This window comes from Equus przewalskii, chromosome 9, assembly GCF_037783145.1.
Source record: "Equus przewalskii isolate Varuska chromosome 9, EquPr2, whole genome shotgun sequence".
NCBI classification, from domain to species: domain Eukaryota; kingdom Metazoa; phylum Chordata; class Mammalia; order Perissodactyla; family Equidae; genus Equus; species Equus przewalskii.
Genome location: NC_091839.1, coordinates 9096431 through 9124005, shown reverse-complemented (window position 1 = coordinate 9124005; position 27575 = coordinate 9096431). Strand labels below are relative to the sequence as shown.

At 45.6% G+C, this 27575-nt stretch overlaps 1 protein-coding gene across 1 annotated transcript; it reads left to right on the top strand.

Moving 5' to 3' along the window:
• The first annotated feature begins 2234 nt into the window (after window positions 1–2234).
• On the top strand, window positions 2235–27575 carry LOC103552492 (WD repeat-containing protein 87-like). Its single transcript, XM_070557633.1, has 6 exons — window positions 2235–2498; window positions 13083–13205; window positions 15363–15530; window positions 15939–18793; window positions 19431–19702; window positions 20059–27575. Exons 2-6 carry the CDS (start codon window positions 13098–13100, stop codon window positions 27414–27416), a joined length of 10761 nt encoding a protein of 3586 aa, XP_070413734.1. The 5' UTR covers window positions 2235–2498; window positions 13083–13097; the 3' UTR covers window positions 27417–27575.

The window sequence follows — 27575 nt, the reverse complement described above, 5'->3', positions numbered from 1 at the left end:
TAACAGGTCAAGCAGAACAACTGAAAGTCAGGGGCCAGCCCATGGCCCAGTGGTTAAGTCATAGGCTCTGTTTCGGTGGTCCAGGGTTTCACCGGTTCGGATCCTGGGTGTGGACCCAGCACCGTTCATCAAGCCATGCTGAGGCGGGTCCCACATAGCAGAACTAGAAGGACCTGCAACTAGAATATATAACTATGTGCTGGGGGCCTTGGGGAGAAGAAAAAAAAAGGAGGAAGATTAGCAACAGATGTTAGCTCAGGGCCAATCTTTGGGGGGGGGGAAAGAATTGAAAGTCAACCACTAGATTTAGCAAGATGAAGATGATTAGTAACCTTGACAAGCACAGTTTTAGTAGAGTGATGGGTGCAAAAGTCTGACTAGAGTGGATTCAAGAGGGAATGAGACGAGAGAAATTGGAAGCAGGAAAAATAATATTTTCTAGGAGTTTTGCTACAAATGGAGCAGTAGTTGATGGGAGAAGGGGGATAAAGAAAGCGTGTGTGTGTGTGTTTGGTGTGTTTGTTTTCAAGGTGAGGGAATTGCTAGAGTTAAGAACTTGATAGACAAAAGAGCGTGGGAGCTAGCGCCCAAGTGGAGGGACTAGCTTTAGACAACATGGTCGGTTCACTTGTGGGATGAGAGCAGAAGCAGTGTATAGGGCACAGGTGTAGACGGTAGGGAGGTGGGTGAGTCTGTGGAGATGCTCTCCTGATACTTCGATTTTCTCCGTGAAGTGGGCAGCAGGGTTACTCTTTGAGAGAAAGGCAATGGCAGCAGGGGTTGCAGGTTTGAAACGTTGTGTGCGGCAGTGAATGGACTTGGAAAACAAAACAAAAAAGTGTTTGCAGGGAAGCATTAAGAACCGCTTGAGGTTCACGGTCATAGCTGGAAGTGGGGACCAGAGTGACAGCGCGCTTTTCTCCGCCACCTTCGGCAAGTGGCGCGGCGCCCGCCGGGAAGCTCCCTCCCTCCGCAGCTTCCCGGGAGCGGTGATGTCCCCGTCACCGCCACCTTCTCCTCAGGAACTTCGAGGAGGCGGAGAGACGAAACACAGGGCGCTACGACGAGCCACCCTGGAAAGCGAAGTCTCCCCGCGTCGCGGATGTCCCGTCACCTCCCCAAACACCGGCTCCCCTCCAGCTACTTGTCGCAGGCGACGCTGCGGAAGCGGGTGGGCCCGGCGGGGCGCTGAAGCCCAAGGAGACTCCCCGCGGGGCTCGCGGGACACGCGGTCCCCTCCCTCCTCTGCGGTCGCCAGGGGGCGCTGGGGAGCCGGCGCGACCGGAGGGAACGGCGAAGCTCGCGCAACTTGGGGGCGATCGCACGGACTTGGTTGCAAACTGGAAAAGCAACCGTTCGAGCCCCCGGCGGAGGGACGAGCGTCCGCCCCGAGGGAGATGCGCTCCTCCCGCCGAGTCCTCCCTGCTGGCGTCCCTCTCCGAACCGGAGCGGGAGGAAGGCTCGGACCCGTAGAGGGAGAGCGCCCTGCAGGAAGGCCCCCCAGGCCCGGGAGCGCCCGCACCCCCGAGTCCCGCGCCCCAAGGACGGCGCGCGTCCCAGCCCCGCCCCCCGCCCGCACGCATGCGAAGTCGAGGGGTCTTTCGTGTCTTCCCGCCAAAATCCAGCGGCGGCTGCAGGAGGTTGTAATGTACCTCCGGGTAGGTCTGCCGCGTCCAGCAAATAGAAATGCGAGACGTCCAGTTAAGTTTGAATTTCACATAAAAAGTCACTTTTTTTTTTTAGCATGAGCTTGTCCCAAATATTGTTTATCTGAAATTCAAATTGAACTGGGAATCAAATTCAAACTTAACTGTATTTTATCTGGCAACCCTGATGGAAGGCATGAACGCGTCCTTAGAACAGTGCCTGGCATGTGTAAACGTGCAATAACGTGTACTTATATAAAAAATAAGGTTTATTTATATCGAAGGGCCAAACTCCTCCCACCGCATCCCCGCTCCAAACACATTCGCGACTCTCGTCCTCTGCCTGTACTATCGGAAGTGGCCAGCCCTCAGAAAGCCACCCTGTCATAGGAGGGCAGTTTAAATGCCCTGTCCACCCTACGGCTCTAGAGGGACCCAGGTCCCCCTGCCTCCCACTGCTTGGCAGATTCGTGTGGGGATTTTCAGGTTCTTAGTAGTGTTGGTGCTGTGTCACTGGGTCACAAAGGTGGGGGTCGGGGGGTGGGGAGTCTGAACCATTATGATGTTGGAGCCCGTGACACTCTTTCTGTAGGAAGCTGGGAGTAGAGTCTGTCTCTTCTAGAATTAAGGGCATGTTATCCTCTAGAGGATAAAGGTGTGTGAGCTAGGAGGAAAGGGAGAGGGAATGGGGAAGCCTGTGATGTCAGGAACAGGTTTTCCCAACTCGGAGAATGTATAGTGAGTGGCACTGGTGCCGCTGAGCTCACCAGACCTCTGCCATAAGTGCGGTAGGACTGAGAAGTCTAAAGGCAAAAAGGACACGCTGCAGTGGCCGAGCCTGGGAAGATACATGTAAGTCTGTCGGATTCTGGAGTCTCCCGTTCTCCCTCAATCCAGCACGCCCCTTCAGTTCTCTCACTAGAATAGCGCCTGGAATTTATGGCGCACGTTTTCCTTATAAAGGCTTTTGAGTTTCATTGTCTCGCTTTATTTTTTAAAAGGCTTTTGTAAAGGAAAAAGCGAGGGTCCTTCCTCTCTGAGACCAAGAGGGGTTCACGAGCAACGCCTCTCACTGCAGACCTGGGGGTACAGAACGTAGCCCTGGATTTAGACAGAAGTGCCAGGCACTTTCCAGTTTCCCACTCAGAGCTCCTACTCTTAAACTCCCAGAGGAAACTGTAGGGAGTCTCTGAGATTGTGGGACCCGACCCTCACTTCTCTTCACATCAGCTCGGTGTAGCAGCCCCTTTCCTCTTTTCTGCATTTTTACTCTCCCTGCTTAAGGGCTCCTTCCTCCTGACATTTAAACATGTTTAATTATCTCATTTAAAGAAGTCCTTCTTGGGCTGGCCTGCTGGCAAAGCGGTTAAGTGCGCATGTTCCCCTTTGGCGGCCTGGGGTTCGCCGGTTCGGATCCCGGGTGCGGACATGGCACCACTGGGCAAGCCATGCTGTGGCAGGCGTCCCACATATAAAGTAGAGGAAGATGGGCACGGATGTTAGCTCAGGGCCAGCCTTCCTCAGCAAAAAGAGGAGGAGTGGCAGTAGTTAGCTCAGGGCTAATCTTCCTCAAAAAAATAAAAATAAATAAATAAATAAATAATCACACATAGTGATTACGTTCACCTACTCCACTTTGGCGGCCCTAGTTCACAGGTTTGGATCCCAGGCAAGGTCCTAGCACTGCTCATCAAGCCACACTGTGGCGGCATCCCACATAAAATAGAGGAAGATTGGAACAGATGTTAGCTCAGCAACAGTCCTCCTCTCTCTCTCACGCACACGCACACAAAGTCTTTCTTTTCAGGGGCCAATCATTTGGTATTCCCAGGCATGTCCTTGAGAGTTGTATGCAGGATTTGGAGAGTTGAAACGTTACTCATGGTGGAAAGTGAAGTGAGGCAGTAACTGTTGCTAGTGGAAGAGAAACGCTTGGGATCGTTCAGCTAGGGGTGGGAAACGCAAAGGCGCTCCTCCACAGCACTCAACGCCAGCCCAGGAGCTGTTTGCCCTGGTTCTCGGCAAGATAAGTACAGAAATTCAGAGCAAGCATTTAGGAACTTTTATAGCAATTTGACAGAGTAATCTTAGTCTGTTGAACTTAATAATGAAAAATCTGGAGTTAAAAAAAAACTTTCCTTCTTATACCTCTCTCCCTCTGTCTTTCTCTCCTTCTCCCTCTCACTCCTTCATCCTCAAGCTTTTGAAAAGCTACACTTAAGTGGCCTTGAGTTTCTTACTTTTCATCTCCTCCTCAGATCCCTCCAATGTGACTTCAGGAATCACTACTCTGTCCATACCGCTCCCATTAAGGACACCAGTACCATTTGCCAGATCCACTCTGGTTCGTCTTACTTGACCTCTCTGCTACAGCTGACCCGCTATCTTCAGGAAGCTCTCCTCCTCTGGTTCTGGGCGAACATCCTCTCTCTTCATAGTTGCTCCTCCTCAGTGTGCTTCCCCATCAATATCTGGTCATCAAGTCTCCTCCTCATGCTGCCTACTCCCCTAGGGGTATACCCCTCCAGATACGTGGCCTCAGCTGTCCCTATAGGTTGGTCATTTTCATATATTTGTTTCCAGCGCAGACCTTTTTCCTGAGCTCCAGACCCACATGTCCAGCTGTCTTCATTCAGATAGTCCATGACCACCTCAACCAATCCAGAATCAAACCGATCTTCTCTCCTCCAGATCTGCTCTTACTCTTCAGTCCACGTCAATGCAGCAAATTTCATTCAGAGCCCAGCCCAGAAACCCAGAACCATTCTAGATTTCTCTTTTCCTGACTCTCTGTATCGATTAATCTTTAAGACCCATAGACTCTACCCCCTAAATATTTTATATTGCTCTCATCATTTGCTTTTCCTTTCCCACTGCTCTAAATCAGAATATATAACAATGTTTCATCTCTACTATTGCAGTAACCTCCTTGCTGGGGTCTTTCCTGACCCCCAGCCCCAGGCTGGATGAGTGAACATTCTAAAAGGCTGGTCTGACATCACTCTCTTGCTAAAGTTGTTTTCAGCCTTTCTCTAACACCTACTCCGTATAAAAATCGACCTCTTTAGCATGGCACCTAGTACTGACTCCCACCTATGTAGCCATTTTTCTTCTACTGCCCTCTTGAACTTGTGCGGTCAGAATATTTAACTCCTGTGTCGTTTCTGGCACAAATCATACTTTTAAGTGTCTGTGCCATTCTCTCCTCCTGGAATGCCTCAGCCTTCTCTGCCTGGCAACCTCCTCAGTGCCAGCATTTCTTCCAACAGTCTTCTGTGGTGCCCCGTGCAGCTTCAGGTTCTCCACTGCAGCAATTACCAATTTTATTTATTTATTTATTTTTTGCTGAGGAAGATTCACCCTGAGCTAACATCTGTTGCCAATCTTCCTCTATTTTGTATGTGAGCTGCCATCACAGCATGGCCATTGACAGACAAGTGGTGTAGGTCCGTACCCGGGAACTTAATCACTAGGCCACCTGGGCTGGCCTGACCAAATTTTAACAATTGAAGTTCCTGGAGGACACTGACTACCTTTGATCTTAGTGTACCCAGTGGATAGCAGAATGCATGTTATAAAGTAAAATCTTAACAAGTATTTGTTGAAGGTTTTGCGATTGGCATTTTTGAAAGTAGACAAACCTGGCTCATGTTTGAGCTCAGCTGACTGCAAGCTGTTTCACCTCGGACACACAATACAAACTCTGTGAGCTGCAATGACCCTCGGAAGGCTGTGCAGCTCGGGAGCTGAAAGGACGCATTCTGCTGTCACGCTTCTGGGCGTGAATCCTGGCTTGGCCACTTACTCGTACCACTGTAGGTGAGCTCAGTAACTTCTCTTGCAGAATGGGAATAAAGCTAGCTATTACTTCAGAGGGTTTTTGGGATTAAATGAGATAACACACAGAAAGTACTTTTGCTGCATAAATAAATTTTCAAAAACTGTGAGTGCCTCTGTTTGTTCTCTCTTGCTGTGGTGACAAATTACCATAAATCGGCTGCTTTAACCACCACAAGTGTATCTTCTCCTCGTTCTGTAGGTCAGAAGTCCAGTAGACTTGACTGGTCTCTCTGCTTGGAGTTCCACAAGGCTGAAGTCAAGGGGTTGGCTGGCTGGGTTCATCTCCAAAGGCTCTGGAAAGGACCTGCTTCCAAGCTCATTCCGGTTGTTGGTAAAATCCAGTTTCCTGCAATCGGAGGACTGAGGTCTCTGTTTCCTCGATGGTTTTCAGCTGGGGCTGCCTTTAGTTCCAGAGGCTTCTCTCCAGAAGCCTTGGGCCCCTACATGTCAGAGCCAGCGAATCAAATGCTCTTACCTTGGAATCTCTCTGACTTCCCCTTCTGCCACCCCTCCCTTCTGTTCCCTCTCGTGCCTCACCTCTCTGATTCCAGCTAGAGAAAGTTTTCTGCTTTTAAGGATTCATGTGATAAGATTGCCCCCCCACATAATCCAGGATAATCTCCCTATTTAAAGGTCCATAACCTTAATCACATATGCAAAGTCCCTTTTGTCATGTAATTTAACATATTCAGAGGTTCCAGGGCTTCGGGCATGGAGGACTTCGTGGGGCCATTCTGCCTACCACAATGCGCTTCTCACAGGTTGTTGTAAGTATTAAATGAGGATGGACAGATAGATGGGGCAGCTACAGAGCTAGGTGCAACACTTTACATATAGCAGGCCCTCCGCAGGTGTGGGTTCCCCTTAGCTCTGGAGAGACTTTTTTCACCCAAGAACTTTCACCCCAGCCTTCTAATCACATGTACCTGCCTTGTAAAGAGTTCCTCCGTGTGAAAACCAAAAACCACCACTGACGTTCCAGGAAAGCTGCCTGTCCTCTGAAGGTTCCCGTCTCAGTATGTGAGGCACACGTCTCCCTCTCCAGGGCCTCGGAGTCAGGTCTCACTGCCGCACATCTTTATTAGACACTGTCCTTAGCATCTTCTACAGCTGTAATTTGTTTTCAATTTAAAGAACTGGCAAAAAAGTGTAAAGAATAAAAGAGCAAATATTCATGTCCCCACAGCTCGGAATTTCACATTTGAAACTCACTGTAATTAGTTTTTGTGTAATTATCCAGGGTCTGGATGCATTCACTTAGCATGTTTTCAAGGTTCATTCATGTTGTAGCAGCCATGTACCAGTACTTCATTCCTCTTCATGGCTGAATAATATCCCACTGTATGTGTATATGTGTGTGTGTATACATATATATACACAAATACCAAATTTTGTTTACCCATTCATCAGTTTATGGACATTTAGACTGTTTCTATTTTGGGGCTATTATGAATAATGCTCCTGTGAATATTTATGTACAAATTTTTGAGTGAAGATATGTTTTTTTAAAAGCATTTTCTAAGAACAGTTTTAGGTTTACAACAAAACTGAGAGGGAAGTACAGAGATTTCCCATACACTCTGCCCCATACACTCCTATATACACCTGCACAGTCTCCCCCATTATCATCACTCACCAGAATGGTACATTTTTTACCAAGGATGAACCCACACTGACACATTATAATCACTCAAAGTCCATAGTTTACCTTAGGGTTCACTCTTGATGTGTACATTCTATGGGTTTGGAAAAAGTATGACATATATCCATCATTATAACACCATAGAGTATTTTTACTGCCCTAAAAATCCTCTGTGCTCTGCCTATTCAACCCTGACAACCACTGGTCTTCTCACTGTTTTGCCTTTTTGAGAATGTCATGTAGCTGGAATCATACATATGCAGCCTTTTCCGATTGGCTTCCTTCACTTAGTAATGTGCTTTAAGGTTCTCCCTTGTCTTTTCACGGTTGATTGCCCATTTCTCTTTAGCCCTGAATAACACTCTACTGTCTAGATGCGCCACAGTTTATTTATCCATTCACCTACTGAAGGACATCTCAGTTACTTCCAAGTTTGGGCAGCTTGGTTCCAATTTCTCTACGTCCTTGCCAACACTTGTCGCTTTTCATTTTTTATAATTATAGCCATGCTAGTCAGTGTGAAGTGGTATCTCATTGTGGTTTTGATTTGCATTTCTCTAATGGCTAAGGATATTGAGCATATTTTCATGTGGGTATTGGCCGTTTGTATATCTTCCCTGGAAAAAACGTCTTTTCAAGTCTTTAGCCTATTTTCAGTTGGACTTATTTGTCTTTTTACTGTTCAGCTGTAACAGTTCTTTATATATTCTCTAGATACTATACCCTCACCAGATAGATGATTTGCAAATATTTTCTACCATTCTGTGGGTTGTTTTTACTTTTTTGATAGTGTCCTTTTGATGAAGTCCAATTTTTCCCCCCTTTGGTTGCTTGTGGTTTAGATGTCATCTACGAAACCACTGTCTACTCCAAGGTCAGAAAGACTCATTCCTATGTTTTCTTCTAGAAGGTTTTAGAGTTCTAGGCTTACATTTAGGTATTTGACCCATTGTGAGCTAATCTGTGTACACGGCATGAGATAGGGGTCCAAATTTGTTAGTTTGTGTTTGGATATTCAGCTGTCCCAGACCATCTGTTGAAAATAAGTATTATTTTCTACGTAATTCTTTCTATTTATGTTTCTTTTTGTTTTTTCCATTTTTATTCTCTATATTCCTTACTGAGTTTCTCTCCTTTGTGTTTCTTCAGATTTTGTCCTTATATTTATGATATTTGATTTTTCTTCCATTTCTGCCTGCCCACCTTTTATCTTACTATGTTGTTTTACCATCTTTTCCCTGAGTTCTTGCATTTTTGCTTTGTGGTCTTCCATCATAGAGGCAACTAATTAATTTTTTTTACATTCATGATAAAGTATTTAGTTATAATTTTATCTGATCCATTGCAGCCGTTTTCTAGTGAATGCTCTTCATATATTCATTTATTTTTTTTTACTCTTTTCCTTCACAGTTCTTTTTGTAGCTTTGGATTAACGTAGCACTAGTTCCTTTCTTCTTGAACAGCGTTGTCTGAGTTGGGTTTTCCGGGACTGGTTCTTTGTTAGTGGTTCCGGGTGTGTTGAAGGGGTCGGGGGTGGAGTTCCAGGCGGGCTGGTTTTCCCAACATTAAGGCTCATTTCTTGTCTTCCGCTGCATAGATGGCTTTTATAAGGGACTGAGCAGCTCAACTTCATCTGCTTCTGCTTCCAAGGTTCTTGCACTTGTAGTTACAAGTAGGAGGCACAGATTCTCACCTTTAGGAAACTTAATTCTCCTGGAGTTTTTTTTCAAAGATCTGCCGCTGTTTGTCCCTCTTTTGCTCAAATGTTTCTCCACAGTTTCTTGTTTCCAATTTCTTTGTCATGGTTGCCCCTGATTTCAGCTGCTCTTCCCAGCACTTATGTGTAATTTGTTATCTAGAGATTATATTTATCTCCTAGTTTTGCTGAATGTGGGGTTTCCAAAGATCTTTTCATTCTCTTTATCACTTTCAGATGATTTTCAGGAACAGAAAGCCATGGTAATAATGATACTTTAAGGTTTCTGTTTTTACATTTTAGACTTGACTCTTATTAATAGCATGCAAATGTACTTTATTCACTTAAAGAAATCTGTTTTGAGAATTTGTCTTTTATCTAATGAGTTTAGTCTGTGTGATAATAATGACATATTTAGACTTACATCTATCACCTCATTTCTTTCTATTTATTATGCCTCCTTTTTCCTTCTTACATTTTGTCTTATATTTCTGCTGTTGTATTAATTTGTATTTCCTTTGTTTGCTCTCCCATTTCCCCAACTGGTTAAATCATACATTCTATTTGTTTCTCTCCTTTTGGTGGCTTCCTTTGCATTTTTTTTAAAATTAAGATTATGATAGTTAAACAGCCTTGTGAAATTACAGTTGTACATTATTATTAGTCATGTTGTAGGTATACCACTTCACCCTTAGTGCCCTCCCCCGAGCCCCCTTTCCCCTGGTAACCACCGATCAGTTCTCTTTGTCTATATGTTAGCTATCACCTATGAATGGAGTCATACAGCGTTCATCTTTCTCTGTCTGGCTTATTTCACTCAACATAATACCCTCAAGGTCTATCCATGTTGTTGTGAATGGGATGACTTTGTCCTTTTTTATGGTTGAGTAGTATTCCATTGTATATATATACCATATCTTCTTTATCTAACCATCAGTTGCTGGGCACTTAGGTTGCTTCCACATCTTGGCTATTGTAAATAATGCTGCGATGAACATAGGGGTGCACGGGACTTTTGGAATTGCTGATTTCAGGTTCTTAGGATAGATACCCAGTAGTGGGATGGCTGGGTCATAAGGTATTTCTATTTTTAACTTTTTGAGAAATCTCCATACTGTTTTCCATAGTGGCTGCACCAGTTTGCATTCCCACCAACAGTGTATGAGGGTTCCTTTTTCTCCACAGCCTCTCCAACATTTGTCACTCTTGGTTTTGGATATTTTCGCCATTCTAACAGGTGTAAGGTGATATCATAGTGTAGTTTTGATTTGCATTTCCCTGATGATTACTGATGATGAGCATCTTTTCATGTGTCCATTGGCCATTCATATATCTTCTTTGGAAAAATGTCTGTTCATATCCCCTGCCCATTTTTTGATTGGGTTGTTTGACTTTTTGTTGTTGAGCTGTGTGAGTTCTTTATATATTATGGAGATTAACCCTTTGTCTGATAAATAACTTGTAAATATTTTTTTCCCAATTAGTGGGCTGTTTTTTTGTTTCAATCCTGTTTTCCCTTGCCTTGAAGAAGCTCTTTAGTCTGATGAAGTCTCATTTGTTTATTCTTTCTATTGTTTCCCTCGCCTGAGGGGTTATGGTGTCCAAAAAGATTCTTTTGAAACTGATGTCAAAGAGTGTACTGCCTATATTCTCTTCTAGAAGACTTACTGTTTCAGGCCTAATCTTTAGGTCTTTGATCCATTTTGAGTTTATTTTTGTGAATCGTGAAAAAGAATGGTCAATTTTCATTCTTTTACGTGTGGCTGTCCAGTTTTCCCAGCACCATTTGTTGAAGAGACTTTCTTTTCTCCATTGTAGGCCCTCAGCTCCTTTGTCGAAGACTAGCTGTTTATAGATGTGTGGTTTTATTTCTGGGCTTTCGATTCTGTTCCATTGATCTGTACACCTGTTTTTGTACCAGTATCATGCTGTTTTGATTACTGTAGCTTTGTAGCATGCTTTGAAGTCAGGGATTGTGATGCCTCCAGCTTTGTTCTTCTTTCTCAGGATTGCTTTAGCAATTCGGGGTCTTTTGTTGCCCCATATGAATTTTAGGATTCTTTGTTCAATTTCTGTAAAGAATGTCATTGGGATTCTGATTGGGATTGAGTTGAATCTGTAGATTGCTTTAGGTAGTATGGACATTTTAACGATGTTTATTCTTTCAGTCCATGTGCATGGAACGTCTTTCCATCTCTTTATGTAGTCATCGCTTTCTTTCAAGAAAGTCTTGTAGTTTTCGTTGTATAGATCTTTCACTTCCTTGGTTAAATTTATCCCAAGGTATTTTATTCTTTTTGTTGCGATCGTGAATGAGATTGAGTTCTTTTTCTGTTAGTTCATTGTTAGCATATAGAAATGCTACTGATTTATGTATGTTGATTTTATACCCTGCAACTTTGCTGTAGCTGTTGATTGTTTCTAATAGTTTTCCTATGGATTCTTTGGGGTTTTCTATATATAAGATCATGTCATCTGCAAACAGCGAGAGTTTTACTTCTTTGTTGCCTATTTGGATTCCTTTTATTTCTTTTTCCAGCTGAATTGCTCTGGCCAACACCTCCAGTACTATGTTGAATAAGAGTGGTGAAAGTGGGCACCCTTGTCTTGTTCCTGTTCTCAGGGGGATGGGTTTCAGTTTTTGTCCATTGAGTATTCCTTTGCATTTTTAATATACACATATGGCAGGGTGTTAAACGTGACGTTCAGTGTTCTGTGAATTTCATTTGAGAACAACAGATGTCAGAGAACCTATGCAGAGTGTGCTACGAGATTGTTAAGGAGATTTTTGTGGCCCTTAGTTTGTTACCTTCTCAGGTATAGATTTAGAGAGAATTGTTGGTATGCTCTGTGGTGTTTCTCCTTCCCTCTTGCTTCTCTTCCTTGTCAGTCCAGGTGAGATACGTGTCCAAGAATCATTTGGAGGACTGCATGGGTATCCCCTGGAAAGTGGAGGTATGTAGGTTCCTGACTCATGCCTGGAAAAATGTTTAAAGGTGTGTAAGCTTTCAGGAAGCTGGTCACGAGCCAGCTCTGTCTGTGGAAGTGTCTCTCTCCGAGGTAATGGAGGCGTCTCAGTTCTAGCTCCCTACCTCTGGTCGGCCCAAGTCCTGTCGTTTCTCTTTGCCAGGACAATGCTACCCTAGCTCCAGCCATTATGGTCAGTGTGGGGCTCTGACAACTACACCTCCTCGGGGCCATCCCAGAAGTAGTTTGCACTTATGCTGTGTCTTTACCCCATCCCTTCATTTCTGGCTCCTGGAATTCAGCTACTCATTATTCTATCCAGAATTTCTAGGAGTTGGTACTGAGAGGCTTTCAGGTTATTTTCATCTGGCATTTTGCCAAAACTAGATGTCTATTTGAACTCACTGAGTGTCTGCTTTCCATAGTAGATGGTAAACTCCCTTTCAGTTTGACCATGTAGGTGACCAGATAATCGTTCCTGGTCACTGCTTTATCTCCAGCTCTCAACACAGAGTCTGGCACACAATGAACGCTGAGTAAATATTTGTTGAACAAATGAGTGACTTTCACATACATCAAGGCTTCAGCAGTGAAGGATAGATGTAATCATGTCTACAAACATGAGCACGCCAATGAAGAGCCTTATGGGAGGGCTGGAAAGCCAGGCGCCTGTATCGTTTCAGCTTTGCTACAATTGACTCGCCTCAGCTCACCTAACAGCTTTCTTTTGGCACGGTTTTTCCCGTTTCTAGACTTCATAAAACTCCCACTTCATTCCTATCCTCTTTTAAAAGTCCAATTTATTTAGGTATAACTTACATGTAGCAAAGTGTACCAATTTAAGTGTATGTTTAGATGAGTTTTGACAGATTTATATGCCCATGTAACCACTAGTACAGTCAAGATGAGGAAGATTCCCATCACTACAAGAAGTTCCCTTTCCCCAGGCAATTCCCCAAACTCTCAGCCCCCGGTTGCCACGGATCTGCTCTCTGTCCCTGTAGGTGAGATTACTCTTTTCTAGAGTTTCATATAAATGGAATCATATAGTATGTGCTCTTTGGTGTCTGACTTCTACTCATTTAATGTTTTTGAGATTCATCCATGTCACTGTAAGTATCAGTAGTTCATTCTCCTCCCCTATCTTTTTGAAATAAGAGAGTTTCTCCTGTTTCTAAAGGAGTTCTTTTCCTTCTCTCCTTCTCTAACTTTCCCTGTTGCTCTTTCCTCTCTCAGTTCCCTTAATTTCCAGTCTATCATCAGGTGTTGTAAGTCACTTTTCCTTCCACAGGTTCTGTAATCCAAGATGTCTGTAAAGAGCTGGAATAGCACAAGGATGTCGTCTTCATCCAGGCTTATTCCTGAGTGGAAGGACTTGAAACTCCTCATAGATAATAAGCTGAAGGATATAAAGGTGACGTGTGTGAGAGAGATGCACATGGTGGGCTTAGACTAATTATCTATCCCTGCTAAGGCAGCCTGTGGCACGGGCAACAGGGAGCAGCTTCGGAAGGGTCCTCCCATCCCCCTAAAAAACTCTCCCTTCTAGACTAAGATGATAACATTACTTATAATTAGCACACTTTCTGATACAAAAAACAGAGAATGCACTCACATGGATTAGACAAGCAGGAGGCATCTTTGTCTTACATGTCATCAAGGACCCATGTTCTTTTCTGTTCTTTTTCACCAACCTTGATATTTTAGCTTATTATCTGAAAGTTACTAGATTATTTGCTGCACTTCCATGTATCAGCTTTAAATTGTAAGTAGGTAGAAGAGAAAAAGGCAGAAAGCCCAGAGCTGTGACGGCCATGGAGTACCACGGTGCCACTCTATACTGCCAGAATTTCTGGGTCCATGATCGCCCTAAACAAGATTCAAGTTTTATTGGGATGGAAGGCGGGGGAAGAGGAAGGAAGGGAGATTTATAGAGAGGAGGCAACAGTAGTGCCAGGCACAGACACATTGCTTGAGCTTAAGACAGTCTTGATCTTTTAGTGTCCTCTGTAGATAGACGTTGCTATTGTTGACTGAGTGAATGAGCTGTTTGTACGTGAAGTCTGGAAAGAAGAAAAGGAATGATGATTAACTAATGGAATAAAGGGTATATAAATGAGCTTTCTGATTAAATGGGAGTTTGGGAGCTCAGACACCAGGGTCCTTTCTCTCAACTCTGCTGCTGTCACTGAATCAGTAATGACAATGGGTACTAGAAGCCCTCCAGCTCTCTGCATTCTGTATTCTCTCAGGATACACAAAGATCTGAAAATGAGAAATACAGGGAGAAGAGAGATTCTGAGTTGCAGATAATGGCCTCAGTATGGTCTCAAATCCTTTGTGGATGCAGGAAGCAGGCATGAGAGACATTTTGAGTAAAGAAATATTAACAGTTTGGTTTAATTCAATGTCTTACTTTTCAGCTTAGGTAGTCATAGCACAAATTCTGGTGCAGAGAAACTTGGAGAGTTAGAGTCATGGAGCATTGTTCAGGAGGCAGGTATAGCATAAGTATCTGCTGAGAAGAGAGACCTCAAAAGCCAACTTCATGAGCCTCAGTTTTCACTGCTCAGGACGAGTTGATGCACTTTTATGCTAGATATACACTATGTCCACCGGAATGTAGTGTGCATTGCACATGTTCTACTGTGTAACATGTTAAAAGGTATCTATCTCCCTTGACACACACACACACACACACACACACAAACCCCACTGGGTGAGACTCCAGAATGTTGGAGTCGAAGCACAGTCTAACTCCATGCTGTGAATAGCATGTTTCCCTTGGATGTCCGTAGGAATAGTGAAGGCGGAGTGTGCCACAGGTGTAGCTGGCACACGTGGGGGCATTCTGTGTCTGTGAAGTATGAGTTTCCCATAGGCAGTATATCATGAGTGTGAATGTGACAGGAGTAGTCCTTTGGGGCTAGGCAGGAACTGTGAAGAGTTGTTGCAACCGTGACAGGTAGCAATATTTGCCAAGGTTGGGGGGCCTTGTCATTCTCGCATGGGATTGTACCCCTTTCTTTTGAAGCACTTACTTGTTTTCCACAGTCATTTGTTAGTGGTTTGTTTAATGTCTGTTTCCTCCACTGGATCTTTATCTTTTGAGAGCTAAGGCCGTGTGTCCTTTGCTCAGCATTGTGTCTACAGTGTTTGTCATAGAACAGACCAGCCTTCCTCAAATGTCGCTCCTCATGTGAACCATGGAACACAGAAAATGATTTGAGGGGCTATTTTCTCAGTTCTCTTAAGGATGGTACATAACCAGTAGCATTCTAGACGCATAGGGAAGAGATGAATTCATTATGTAGAGTGGATACTTTAGGACTTCAGGGCTCACTTCTCTTATGGAGCCCTGGTTGAGAAGGGCTGAAGGTGCTTTGACGACTTAGGATGTATTCTGAGGGGGAGGGAGGCATGACTCCCCAAAGAGTGCTTTCCAGTAGTAGAGTGAATAAATGTTGGTTAGCTAAACAACAACAAATGTCCACTAATCCCTCAATAAATATTCATTAAATGAGTGAGTGGAGACTCAGTCCTCTTAGCTCAGGTCACTCTTCTCTCTCAGGCTGATAGAAAACCAAAGAATGATGTGGTTGTACTGAGTGACTGGCCTGAGACTCTATACCAGGAGCCTCACCACCCCAGAAGCAAGCCTTTTATCTGCTTTTACTCCATCAACGCCAACTACTTCGTCTCCTTAAACTGGGTGGAACCGAGTTCAAAAGAAACGCAGGTAAAGCGACGTGACCTTTTTATTTTCCTCCTTCTTTCTCCACTTTACCTGCATCATACCTAAATTGCCCTCGTCTCAGAATGAGGAGGGTGATTCTGAGTTGGCACATTTTAATAGCCATCTCCATATCCCAATTGACCTGGATGCAGCGGTTCTTCTTCACCTCTAGTCACTGGAATTCATATGCCCCATAAAGTAGACGGAAGGCTAAGGAAAGAGCCACAGCATGGGGCTTCTATCACATACCCGACTCCTCGTGCCAGGAGACTCCCGAAGTCAGGCTGTCCAGTCTTTCCTTAGTCCCACAAGAGGGAACCGGTATCTAAACATGCAACCCTTTCTTACCCCCTCACTATTGGGAGATAATCTGCCTCCACAGTCAAGCTTTCCTCTTTCCTCCTCTTCTAGGCAGTACTTTGGGTACAGGAAAAAGATCTGGAAATGGCAGGAATGATAGAGAAGACGAAGTTTAACGTGATGGATCAAGTGCCACCCATCGAAGCAATGGTCCACACAGGTTCCTACCACATGTTAATTGCTTACTGTGGCGACATGCACCTGTGGCTCTTTGGAGACCACCATCAAGCATTCACACCTCTGGGTACAGTGCCCTGTCGTTTCTCCATCAGCTGCCTCTGCTATGACTCAGAAGCTGAGATGCTGCTCTCTGGTACCTTAGGGGCTGTGGTTACCTGGTTTATCTCACCAAACGGCAGGGGCCTCGAGATGGCACAAGCAGTGCCCTTGCCTGGTTGTGAGTTTGTACAGGGCTTTTCCCTGAATGGCCCCCGGGGCTCCCTCTTGGCTCTTTGTGAGAATAAGGTGAGGGTCTTCACCCACCAGGGACAGGGCCGGCTGGAAGAGGTAAAGAAGTTCATTCCTGTAGGCAGTGGCTCCTCCATCACCTGCTCCTTCACTTGTGTCTCTCAGGGCTATCTCTATGCTGGAAACAGGAATGGAGAGATCCATGCTTGGGGTCTAGACCAGGGTAACTTCCTCCACAGCTTCCAGGCCCATTCTTCGTCAGTGATATGCATCCATAGCCGGCCAGAGGCCCACACGTTACTAACAGCAGGCAGTGAGGGCGTAGTGAGGGAATGGAATCTTGCCTTTGGGAACTTGCTGCGGCAGCTGAATATTGCTGGGGATCTGCAGCAACTGCAGTTTATTGATAACACCGCTTTTTTCTGCCAGACCACCTACACCTTCTCATTGTACCGTCTGCCCTACTTTTATAGCCTCTTCAATGTCTGTGGCTCTCCTCCCCAGCAGGTGCAGCGGGTCTGCTGTGGCCATAATTGGACTCGAATCCTGTGTGCCACTAAGGATGGTTTATTGCGCTTCTTGTCTCCAGTAACAGGAGATCTCCTGGTTATCACCTGGCCTCTACTTGTCATGGATAAGGCTGTGGCTTGGGCCTATGACTCAGACAGAGAGGAGCTCTTTGTGGCAACAGACAGTCCAGAGGTGCTGGTGTTTGATGCAACACGCTCGCCTTGCACAGCCAAGTATCTTGTGTGCACTTCAGTAAACCATGAGGATAGAGTAAGATGCCTGGCCTATGCGCAGTCCTGTCTGGGGAAGGGCCTGGTGGGACTGATGTTCTGTGGGCATGAGAGTGGCATTGTGAGAATCCTCTCCCACTACAGCTGTGCCCGAACAGAGAAGACAGTTCACTCTGGGGCAGTATTGGCACTGTCTACCCTGGAAGGCCCCCAGGAAGACTGCTTGCTTTGTTCCTACAGCATGGATAATGTTGTCCACCTGACAGAAGCTGTACTTCAGGGGAACAAGGTAACCCTGAAGCCTGTCAGCAAAATTTTCTGCAGCTCTCTGCTAACATATGTGATCCTCTTGCCAGGTTCTGTGGGCGCCATCACTGAGAACAACTGCTGGCGTCTCTGGCACTACCAAGATTTTCCAACATCTTCAGGATCAGAACAAAGCTCTAGGTTTAAAGAGACAAAACGCCTGCACGAGTGTGCTATCACCTCATTTGATGTCTGCCTTTCCCTGAAACTTTTTGTCACGGGGGGCACTGATGGCTCAGTCCGGATCTGGGACTTCCATGGTAGACTCATAACTGAGTTGGACTCAGCACTGCATTTTGGCCCACTCTGCTTTGCCAATAATCGGGGTGACCTGCTTGTGACTTTTAACCAGAGTCTTTACCTGGTATCCTGCTTGAAACTGCTCCATCCAGCTCGGCTGACTCACCTAACTATCCTAAACAGTGCCGATCACAGACAAGAAGCCCCTAAACCCTTCCTGCCTAGCTTCTTCTTTTCTTTTGAAACAGTGTTTGTACCCAAATTTGTCTACCTTGGACAAGGGCTGCAGGAATTACAGGGGCTAGAGGCCCTTGTTAACAAACGGGTCATTGCCTTTGACAATACTGTGCCCCATGTTGTAGAGGAAGAGAGACATATGTCCTCTGTCATTCCAGAGGGATCCAAATCACATATTTTGGAGGATAAGGGTATTGATTCTTCTACTCTGGACTCCAGACATAATCGTCCCCTACACGTGGTTCCCGCTCAATTACGGCTGGCCGGCTGGGATGGACTGAAGCCCTACCATATGTTACGGTGCTTCTTTGGTCATGGGAGGCAATGGCCCCTCGCTCCTGATGGCTACATCCCCAACTCAGTGATCCGCGCCCGCCTTTGGCCTGAGGGTACCCCAATATTCCTACGCTGTGATCTGTACCCATCCTACCGAGATGAGGAAAGGGACAAGAGTGAACTGTCACCTATGACTCTAACAGAAGAGAAAATCTCAATGGGTAAACAGGAGAAGAAACCCAGGAAGGGGAAACGAAGTTTCTTTGATGTTCTTCTAAGCATGAAAAACCAAAATTGGATGGGAAAATTTGATGAACGACTTATAAATAATGCAATCGAGGCCATCCTCAGCCTCACAATTTGCTGTTCTGTAGAGCAATACAAGACATATATTAGCGTCCTGGCAAAAACTTTTGCCAATTATGAAGTGCCTTCAAAGTTGCGCTCTGAGGCTGCCTGTCGCTTCCTGGAAGATACAACCTATTCCAATCCGCGGATCCGTGAGCTAGCCTGGGAGGCACTAGAAAGGCTAGGCCTCATAAGCCATCTCTTCGCTATTCCACTGGCTGTGGGATTGATGGACAGTAACGAAAATGTGCGGGCTAAGGCCTTATACCTTATGATAAGAGTCACAGGCATCCAGACTAAGACCATGCTGGTGGGCCTGCTAAAGAAACCAGAAACTCTCCAGGAAATGCAGTAAGTTGGTGGTGACCTTCTTCCCTTCTGTCCCTTCTAGCTCTAACCTGATTGCTGATTCTGATTGCTGATTGAACAGCAAGCATTTCTGTACCATAAAGCCTCAGTCTCCTTTGCCTTTGTACCTCTTATGGTAGTTCATTGAACTAGATAGTACAAAGGATCCCACTCAGGAACTCTGGTTTTTCTTAACTATTTTTCTCCCAATATCTCTGCAGGTAAAAATCTGATTGCTTCTCCTCCTTTTCTACTACTCTTTTTCTATTCTTTTCCTCCCCCATGTTCTTTGTTTTTATTCACATTTTCCCCTAGTGCCTACCCCTTTTCTTCTGACCATTGGCTAGCCTGCCCCTGCATTATTTCCTCACTTCCTTAAATTCCTTAAGACTCAAGCCTACAAATCTCCCAACCAAAGAAACATCTTGTGTCACCCTGACTACTCTATTCCCTGCTATCTTTGATTCTTTTTCCTTTATCCGTCCTTTCCTTCAGAAGACACTGTCCTAAGTGGCTACTTATTTCTGCCTCTTCCATTGTCGTTTTCCCTCCTCCCCCTCTCCTGCTCCCGCCCTCCTCCTCTTCTTCAAATTTTTATTGCTGGCTCAGGATTATCCTCCTTTTCTCTTGACTTTTGCAGGAAGCAATTTATTGGAGAAGCCTCTCTGGACCAGCTGCTGGGGATTCAAGCTAAAGACATCCAGTGGCTGCTTACTCAGGTGCAGCAGCGGCTAAAAGAAAACCTGACCTTGTCACGTGGAGACCAAGAATTTACTTTTTCTTTAGATAGAGCAAGGGCTAGTGAACTTGAGGCCCTTTATGAAGAAACACGCACACCTTTTTCAGAACATAAAAAGATCATTAAACCGAGGAGAAGAACGACACATATTCAAGCAAGGAGCAGATATCATAGTATGTATGGGGTAATATGTGGCGCATAATTGGGGCCCATCTCAGGGCACCAAAAGGCAAGGTCTATAAGGCCAAGGTATATAAAAAGATTCCAGTGGGAACAGAGTTAAATAAGGAGAATCTTTTTCACAGAAAGTAAGCTTCCTGGGAAAGACTGACCACACAACAGAGACCAAGGTCTTATTTCTTTAGGATGTGGAAGCTGGGATAAAACAGCAAGCATTTCTGTACCATAAAGCCTCAGTCTCCTTTGCCTTTGTACCTCTTATGGTAGTTCATTGAACTAGATAGTACAAAGGATCCCACTCAGGAACTCTGTGTTTTTCTTAACTATTTTTCTCCCAATATCTCTGCAGGTAAAAAGGATCTGAAAGTTTCCAGGAAGCAGAGACGGACAGAATCTGTAAAGTTTAGTCCTGTGTTGGTGGAGTCAGAGGATCAAGGTGAACAAAGAGAGGCCAGGAAATCAGGGCAAACTGACACCCAGGATGTTGCCTTGGAGCCAGAGCCAACACTAAGTACTTTCAGCCCAGTTGGATCCCAAGAGGACGCTGAATCACAGGAGGTCGCGTTGGAGGCCACGGAAGCCACAGAAGCCCAGGAAGTCATGGAGGTGATGAAGGCCATAGATCAACATGGCATGAAAGAGGATGAAGAAGTGATCCCTACACTGCAAAAACAACAATACGTGAAAGGGCTCTGGAAAAGCGCACTGAAAAAAGGGCATGAAAACGCATATGTGAAGTTGAAAGAGAAAAAACATTCGGAGGTTATTTCTGAGACACCTGCAGAAGAGCCCAAGGAAGAAGTCGTACAAGTTACTGAGCAAGAAGAAGATACAAGGAAGAAATCTAAAAAGAGTTCCCATGGTTTGGCTGGGATCCCTGGACGTGCAAGTAGATCAGACACCAGGTCTTGGAGGGATGACATTTGCTATCTTGTCACCTCAAGGATAGCAAGTACCCATCCAGGAATGTTAAGGGATTTGGGTCAAGAATTGGTGGACTTGGCTCAGGTGATGCTTGCTTCCCGACAGCCCAGCTGGGATCTCTTCCAAGAGATCTGCCCCCTTTTAAAGGACTCATCAGAACTGGATGACAGAGGGGTGGAAGAAAAAGAAAAAGTGGTTAGAGAGGTCAAGGAAGAAAGGACAGTAGGATGGAGAGAACAAAGGGGTGAAAAATTATTAAAGAAAGGCAAGGCACTTTTTGAGAAAGTCAAGAAAAAGAAAATTTCTTTCTCAGATCATCTAGTCTTAGAGAAAAGAAAATTAAAAAAAGGAGTAAGGGAACTGGCCAGGCGAGAAGGGAAAATAGCTGAGGAAGAAAGGAAATTGAGTAAGCCAGAGAGGAAATTAGTGCAGGGAAAGGAGAAACTGACCAAGGATAAGAAAAAACTGACCCATCAAGAAGGTAAAATAGCTGGGAAAGAAGAAATACTGGCTTTCCCACAAAAAATATTAACCAAGAAGTTAGGCCTAGGAGAAAAGAAATGGACTGGAAGAGAGGGGAGACTTCCAGGGAAAAGAGAGCGAGTGACCCGGAAAGACGGGAAGGCAACACCAGAAAGGAGGAAGTGGGACCGGGAGCAGATTATGCTGGCTCAGGAAGAAGGCGTGTGGGCCCAGGAAGAGGGGTTGCCTGTCTGGGAAGAGAGGAAGTTGTCCCAGGAAGAGGAGGAGCTGGGTGAGGAAGAGGAGGAGCTGAGTGAGGAAGAGGAGGAGCTGGGTGAGGAAGAGGAGGAGCTGGGTGAAGGAGAGGAGGAGCTGGGTGAGGAAGAGGAGGAGCTGGGTGAGGAAGAGGAGGAGCTGGGTGAAGGAGAGGAGGAGCTGGGTGAGGAAGAGGAGGAGCTGGGTGAGGAAGAGGAGGAGCTGGGTGAGGAAGAGGAGGAGCTGGGTGAGGAAGAGGAGGAGCTGGGTGAGGAAGAGGAGGAGCTGGGTGAGGAAGAGGAGGAGCTGGCCTGGGAAGAGGAACTAATCCTGGACATACAGAAACAAGCTGAAGAATGGAAAAAGGTCCTCAGAAAGAGGAGACACATCTGGAGTATGGAGAAACTTGTTGAGGAAGAGGCCTGGAAAAGGGGAAAATTGGCCCAGGAAAAGGAATATTTGTCTAGAGAAGAGGAAGGACTGTCTGGGAAAGACAGAAAACAGGCATTAAAAAGGGCCAACATGGCAAAGCAAGAGATTACATTGACCCAAGAAAAGAAGAAATGGTTAGTAAACAAGAAAAAAGAGGCCCATAAAGAGGAACAAACCCAAGAAAAGAAAAAACAAGATGGGAAACAGGAGAAAGAAGACCAGAAAGAGAGGCAGGCTAAGAAGGAGGAAAAACAGGCCAAGGATAAACAATTAGCGTGGCAAAGAAAGAAACCAGGCCTAGAAGAGGAGGAACCATTTGGGGAAATGGAGAAATTGTCACAAGAAGGAGATAAAAAGACCCAGAAAAAGGAGACAAAAGCTTGGGAAAAGGAGAGAAGGGCCCGGGAAGAGGAGAAAACAACTGAGAAAAAGAAACAACAGGCCAGGGTGAAAAAGAAAATGGACCTAGGAGAGGAGAAACAGGCTGAAGAAATGGAGAGATGGTCACAGGAAGAAAAGAAACAGGCCCAGAAGGAGAAAAGATGGGATCAGAAAGAGGAGAAGTTGGCTCAAAAAGTGGAGAAAGAGGCTGAGGGGAAAAAACAGGGCAGAGAAAAAATGAAACTGATCCCAGAAGAAGAAAAAATGAAGGAAATTGAGGAAGTGTCTCCAAAAGAAAAGAAACAGGCCATGGAAAAAGAGAAACAGGCTAAGAAAGAGGAGAAAAAGAAGGAGGAAATTAAGGAAGTGTCCCCAAAAGAAAAGAAACAGCCCATGGAAAAAGAGAAACAGGCTAAGAAAGAGGAGAAAAAGACGGAGGAAATTGAGGAGGTGTCCCCTAAAGAAAAGAAACAGGCCATGGAAAAAGAGAAACAGGCTAAGAAAGAGGAGAAAAAGAAGGAGGAAATTGAGGAAGTGTCCCGAAAAGAAAAGAAACAGGCCATGGAAAAAGAGAAAGAGCCTAAGAAAGAGGAGAAAAAGAAGGAGGAAATTGAGGAGGTGTCCCCAAAAGAAAAGAAACAGGCCATGGAAAAAGGGAAACAGGCTAAGAAAGAGGAGAAAAAGACGGAGGAAATTGAGGAAGTGCCCCCAAAAGAAAAGAAACAGGCCATGGAAAAAGAGAAACAGGCTAAGAAAGAGGAGAAAAAGAAGGAGGAAACTGAGGAAGTGACCCCAAAAGAAAGGAAACAGGCCATGGAAAAAGAGAAACAGGCTAAGAAAGAGGAGAAAAAGAAGGAGGAAACTGAGGAAGTGTCCCGAAAAGAAAAGAAACAGGCCATGGAAAAAGGGAAACAGGCTAAGAAAGAGGAGAAAAAGACGGAGGAAATTGAGGAAGTGACCTCAAAAGAAAGGAAACAGGCCATGGAAAAAGAGAAACAGGCTAAGAAAGAGGAGAAAAAGAAGGAGGAAACTGAGGAAGTGACCCCAAAAGAAAGGAAACAGGCCATGGAAAAAGAGAAACAGGCTAAGAAAGAGGAGAAAAAGACGGAGGAAATTGAGGAAGTGCCCCCAAAAGAAAAGAAACAGGCCATGGAAAAAGAGAAACAGGCTAAGAAAGAGGAGAAAAAGAAGGAGGAAATTGAGGAAGTGACCCCAAAAGAAAGGAAACAGGCCATGGAAAAAGAGAAACAGGCTAAGAAAGAGGAGAAAAAGAAGGAGGAAATTAAGGAAGTGTCCCCAAAAGAAAAGAAACAGGCCATGGAAAAAGAGAAACAAACTAAGAAAGAGGAGAAATGGGTTGGGCAAGATAAGAAAGCCATCGAGGAAAAAAAACAATGGACCTATGAAAAAGGGCAGCTCGCCCTACAAGAGGAAAAACAGGCCCAGAAAGAGAGAATACAGGGTCAGAAAGAGGAGAAAGAGAGTGAGCAAAAAAAACAATGGGCCTGGGAAAAAGAGAGATTGTCCCTAGAAGAGGAAGAACAAGCAGGTGACATGGAGAAAAGACTGACACAGGAAGGTAGTAAAGTGGCCAAAGAAGAGAGACATATTGCTAAGAAAGGAAAGGCAAAAGCCAAGGAGGGAATTGGCATAACTAAGCGAAAGAAAAAAACAACCCAAGAAGAGAAAGAAGTTGTGAAAGAAGAGGGCAAACCTTCCCAGGAAGAGAGGAAACTGGCCTATGATATTAGGACCAAGGAGACGGCTGCTGCCGAGAAAAAAAAGAAAAGAACCAAAGAGGAAAGAATAGAGGCAATGAGGAAACTGGATATGGAAAAGGGTATTAGTTCGGAAGACAAAGAGGCCAGTTCCAGGGAAAAAGATATAAGGAAGAAAGAGAGTCAGCTCTTGAGGATCCTGGCTAAAACAATTAGAGAAATAAGTACAGCGACACTGGAAGAAACAGAAATACTTGAGGAAAAGAGATCATTCATTATGGAAAGGAGTGAAATTGATGACCAGAGGTGGGAATTTTTTAAAGAACAGGAGGAAATAACCACAGACGAGAAGGAACTAGCTCAGAAAGAGAGAAAACTAGAAGACGACAGACTAGCTACCAAAGAGAGAACACTGACTGATGAAGAGAGCCTGGAGGAGGACCAACGGTTATTACAGAAGGCCCAGGAAAACACACTATTAGATAAAATCCAGGTACAAAGTATCTTAAAGGAGGTCCAGGAGCAAAATCTGTTAGGAAAAAAGCAGCTAAAGAAGCTTGTGAAGAGAGTTGAGAATAAACCAGAAAAGACCTGGGTAAAGTGGTTATTAAAGAATATCAGAGGCCTAATGTTAGAGGGCTTATCTGAAAGCTTGATTAAGAAGGAAATAGAGGAAGGCCCAACTAAGAAGGGGAAAGAGGAGGAGAGTCTCACTGAGGAAGGAGAAGAGGAGGAGCTTCTGCCCCAGAGAGAGAAAAGGAAACATCTGATTAAGAAGCAGAAAAAGAAGGTAAGCCTGAGTGAAGAGAAACTGGAAGAGAACTTGGCTAAGAAGCCTAAGAGTTCAGCCCAAAGAAGGAAAAAGGAAAAGAGGTTGCTTCCGGAGAAAGAGCGGCTGAGGAGGAAGGAAACAGAGGGCCCACATGAGGAAGCGAAGGAGCACCTCAGCAAGGAGGAGGAGGAGAGCCTGAGTGAGGAGGAGAGCCCGAGTGGGGAGGAGAGCCTGAGTGAGGAGGAGGAGGAGAGCCTGAGCGAGGAGGAGAAGGAGAGCCCGAGTGAGGAGGAGGAGAGCCCGAGTGAGGAGAAGGAGAGCCTGAGTGAGGAGGAGAAGGAGAGCCTGAGTGAGGAGGAGAAGGAGAGTCCGAGTGAGGAGGAGGAGAGCCTGAGTGAGGACGAGGAGAGCCTGAGTGAGGAGGAGAAGGAGAGCCCGAGTGAGGAGGAGGAGGAGAGCCCGAGTGAGGAGGAGGAAAGCCTGAGTGAGGACGAGGAGAGCCTGAGTGAGGAGGAGAAGGAGAGCCCGAGTGAGGAGGAGGAGGAGAGCCCGAGGGAGGAGGAGGAAAGCCTGAGTGAGGACGAGGAGAGCCTGAGTGAGGAGGAGAAGGAGAGCCCGAGTGAGGAGGAGGAAAGCCTGAGTGAGGACGAGGAGAGCCTGAGTGAGGAGGAGAAGGAGAGCCCGAGTGAGGAGGAGGAGGAGAGCCCGAGTGAGGAGGAGGAGGAGAGCCCGAGGGAGGAGGAGGGGGAGGAGAGCTTGAGCAAAGACGAGGAAAAAGAGAGTAGACTTATGGAGGCAGTGCTCTTAGAAGAGAGAGTACTGAAAACAGAGCTTGCAAAGGAAGAAGTGAGCTTACTGAAGCCAGTAACAGAAGGTGATGTTCTTACTGAGGAAAGGGAGCGTAGAGCTCGAAGGGAAATGCCTTTTAAGAAAGAGAGATTGCCTGATGGAAGGAGAGAACCTACACTTATGGATACGGCTACGTGGACAACATTTCTGAAGAGCCCCTTCAAAATACCACTCCCAGTAGTCCTCGAGAAAGAAGAGGGAATGCCCCTGAAAGTGTTAGGGGATCATCTGGATTTGGAAGCACAGGAAAATCGACTTCTTGGAGCACGCCCCATGACAAGTTCATGGAGAAGACAAGAGGATGTGCTCTTGGAGAAAGCCAGGGGCATGTTTTTACAAGTCATGGAAACAGGCTTAGAGACTCAGTTCCCAGAAGGCCTCCACAGGCCAGAGTTCCACTTATCTGAAACCAGGAAACCACAAAAACCTGAATGGAGGACCAAAGGCGGCAGGTGGAAGTGGGATTCCCTGATGGGGAAAACTGAGTACCAAGCCCCAGCCCCAGCCCCAGCCCCATCCCTTACCTCCATGCCGGCCCAAAGCCCGTGCTACTCAGAAGCCAGCCTCTCAGATGAGGACTGGATTAATAATGCCTTAATAAGGCTGGAAGCAGGACAGCAACTTTCCAGAGACAGTTTCCATAGACTGAGCCAGCTCCTCAGACACTTGACTTCAAAGGGATACGTGAAATGGACGAATCTGTCCAATCTTAAAGCCATTGCTAAACACCTCAGGCAGAACCTAGAGTTAAGTCACACAGATATAGCACGAACCTATAAGGATGTTTTGAGTCCAGTGCATTTACAAGTGATCCCTCCAATTAGAAGAAAAGAAAAGGGGAGGTGGCTAGAGCTGTTTCCGATCCCTGAACCAGTGTCCCCATCAGCTACCAAAAGGACTCAAACAGCCCAAACTCTCAATTGGCACCTCTTAGCTGAGTCCTACAGGAGGAAGCAGGCACAACAGTTATCCACTGCTGTCAAGGAGATAAGGCAGCTTTATCCAGTCAGAAAGGAAGTTCCTACAGCTATCCATCCCTCTGTGGATAAAAAATCCCTGTCCTGGACATTCCAGAAGGACTTCTGGGCCTTGAGGGGGAGGAGTGAACTCCCCCAAATTCACAAGGCAAAGAAGAAAGCACTGCCCATCCCTGCACCAGTGTTACCATCAACCACCAAGAGGATTCAAGTCCCAAAGGCTATAAATTGGCATCTTTTAGGAGAACCTTACAGGAGTGCACGGGCACAGCAGATAGCCAGTGCTCTCAAAGACATGGAAATGCGACACTTTTATCCTGACACAAGAGACATTTCCACCAGTGCCCATGCTTCTGTGGACAAACAAACTCTAGCACTGATGTTTCAGAAGGATCTCAGAGCTTTCAAGGGTAAAGGCAGACCCCTCAAGTTGCCCCAGTTGGAGAAGAAGCCACAGCCCATCTCTAAAATAAAGGAAGCAGTGCCTCAATGGGAGACATTTGTGGCACTGTATCATGTTTTGCGGATGTTGCAGCAGCGATATGCAAAAGACAGTACTGCTTGGATGGAACAGTTCCACCAGCTCATGGACCTGTACCAACTTAAGTCGCCCCGAATCCAGAGGCTTCTACTAGAGTTGCTGCACAGAAAGGAACTCCAGCCCCAAGAGACCATCTACAACAAGGCCCTGAAAACCAAGGAGCTGGTACTTGGTGAACGGGTACTGTATGACCTGTTTTGTGGTAGTTCCCATGCCCCTGGAGGTCCCCTCAAGTTCCAGAAGGTTATCCCCCTGCCTGGGCAGAACAAGGTGCACACTATCCAACCTGTGGGCATCGCCCAGTATGGTTTCCTAGAACTTGCCTGGAAAAGCCTACCGCAAGTCAATCCTTATCTTATTGAGAGGCCGCCCACCACCCCTACTCGTCCTCTCTGATTTGGCCTAATATTATGACTTCGGGGTCTTATTGGGAAATGAACCTGGGCCACAGATTTTAAGGCTCCTTACCTCTTCTCGACTTCAAGGTGGGGCTGGACAAGGACTCGTCTTCATTGAGATTCAGAAAGCTGCTAGTCTGTGTTGAATAAAATAAGT

What these genes read in the sequence shown, in the direction of transcription:
- LOC103552492 (XM_070557633.1), top strand. Translation starts at nt 13,098, where the DNA reads ATGTCTGTAAAGAGCTGGAATAGCACAAGGATGTCGTCTTCATCCAGG. An exon ending in ATAAGCTGAAGGATATAAAG is followed by an intron (nt 13,206 to 15,362) that starts GTGACGTGTGTG and finishes CTTCTCTCTCAG; the next exon opens with GCTGATAGAAAACCAAAGAA. An exon ending in AGCAAGGAGCAGATATCATA is followed by an intron (nt 19,703 to 20,058) that starts GTATGTATGGGG and finishes ATATCTCTGCAG; the next exon opens with GTAAAAAGGATCTGAAAGTT.